The sequence below is a fragment of the Malurus melanocephalus genome, unplaced genomic scaffold (genome assembly GCF_030028575.1).
Source record: "Malurus melanocephalus ecotype Western Australia unplaced genomic scaffold, MMel_1.1 scaffold_574, whole genome shotgun sequence".
NCBI classification, from domain to species: domain Eukaryota; kingdom Metazoa; phylum Chordata; class Aves; order Passeriformes; family Maluridae; genus Malurus; species Malurus melanocephalus.
The window spans coordinates 73,585-75,271 of NW_026623806.1; the positions used below are offsets into that span (position 1 = coordinate 73,585).

A 1,687-nucleotide genomic window follows, 5' to 3' on the forward strand; every position below is an offset into this window, starting at 1 on the left:
CCATCAGGGATTGAGGGCATTCCCATGGCCATCAGGGCCATTCCAGTGTCCATCAGGGCACTGAGGCCATTCCATGGATTCCACAGGGATTTCTGGGCATCTCCCCTGTCCTGCAGTGCCCAGCACTGTCCCTCTGTTCCAGGGAAGGATTAAACACCGGGGAGTTCTTTGGGATGGGAAGGAGACAAAGAGAAGCGGTTCAGAGGTGCAGTGGGCAGGGAGGTGTGAGCAGGGCAGGCAGGGAGCAGCATTTCTGCCCTGCTGGTTCCTTCCCGTTSCTCCTGCACTCAGCCCTGGCTCTGTGCTTCCCCCAGCTCTGTGGCTCTGCTGGAATTGTCCCCTCAGAGCACTCTGTGACCCCAGGGTTGTCACTCCCAGCCCATCCCGAGCATGTCTGGAGGTCCCTGAGCTGTGCCYAAACCCGGCTTTGGCACCTTCTGCCCAGATCTCCGAGCAGGACACACCTGGCATTGTGATTTCCCACCTCCATATTCTCTGTCTCCCCTTCTCACATCTTCTACATTTTTTTTTTTTTTTTGTGTGTGTGTGTCCATCTTTTTATTTCGTTTGGTCTGTGTCCCATCCATGGATACACTGCAGGCATCCCTCACCCACGTAAGTGCTCTCTGCATTTCTTTCACTCTCTCTTTTTGTGTTTTTAGAGTCTTCCTCTAACACACAGAACTTTTAATTTAGTGCCTTTTTCCTCTCAGGGGCTTTAGGATTGCAGTAACTGCCATTTCCTAACCACACTGACTCTGGAATAGTCACTCTGCTCTTTTTAGACCAGAATTAGGGTTAACTCCTCGTCTGTGCTCTAAAGCATGCCATTGAAATATTTAATGTAGTGATTATCTAATAATAAWAATAATAAAAATAATCATAATTAGCTTGTTGACTCAGASTGGAGTAATGGAAGGCTTCRTATTTATGAATYRATTAAAAATTGTTCAATTTTCATSAYAYTGAGATAATTCAGGGAAATCAGTTKAGCTAAATTGGAGATTTGGTTTRTACCAATTGAAAGCCAACCAAAAACTTCACCATTTTGAATATCTTCACAATTTTGAAAGGACAAACTTCAAGGAAAAAAATTGAATTTTTTTTGCCTCTTCTCACTAATAATTTTTACCACTGGACAGTCTTCCAGCACTTGTGTAGATTGTGCACTTAAATAAATGAATCCCATACTAAATTTTAAAAAACGGCATGTTCCCCCCTCCCCGATGTAAAATGTGTCCGAAATGTGATGGATTTGTGTAATTCTGAGTGAAATACTGAAATGGCTCCACAGCTTTGTGCCTTTCCAATCAGAGCTGATTGATGGAGCTGAAAGAAACCTCTTCATCCCCCTGAGCATTATTCCATTTATCAATGCATCCCTCTGGGGAGCTGCTGTTATTCCCAGGATTTCATGGACAAGCTCGAAGAAGCTGCTGGCACATTCCTTGAGACTCCTGAAGTAAAAACAGGAGAGATTTTAAAATTTATTTTTTTTCAACCTCAATTTTAAATCACGCTCGTGCCGTTTTCCCTTAAAATTGCATTGGGCAAAAGCTTGGATTTAGTGGAGCAGGAAGGGTGAGGATTGATGGATGGATGGGATGGAAGGATTGCAAATTGCAGTTTTTAGGGAGGAGAGAGGAAAAAGAGCATGAAAAGCTCTGCTGCAGTTCCCAGTCAGAGC

General features: G+C 44.2%; 1 protein-coding gene across 1 annotated transcript in view; it reads left to right on the forward strand.

Annotated features, from left to right (window-relative positions):
* NCAM1 (neural cell adhesion molecule 1) overlaps nucleotides 1-1,687 on the forward strand; it is a gene marked incomplete at its 5' end in the record, with an annotated part of 46,146 nt that overhangs the window by 19,166 nt on the left and 25,293 nt on the right. The window contains one exon of the mRNA XM_057382549.1: nucleotides 601-654. Within this exon, the coding sequence (XP_057238532.1) occupies nucleotides 601-654 (54 nt within the window). The remainder of the gene's footprint in view (nucleotides 1-600; nucleotides 655-1,687) is intronic.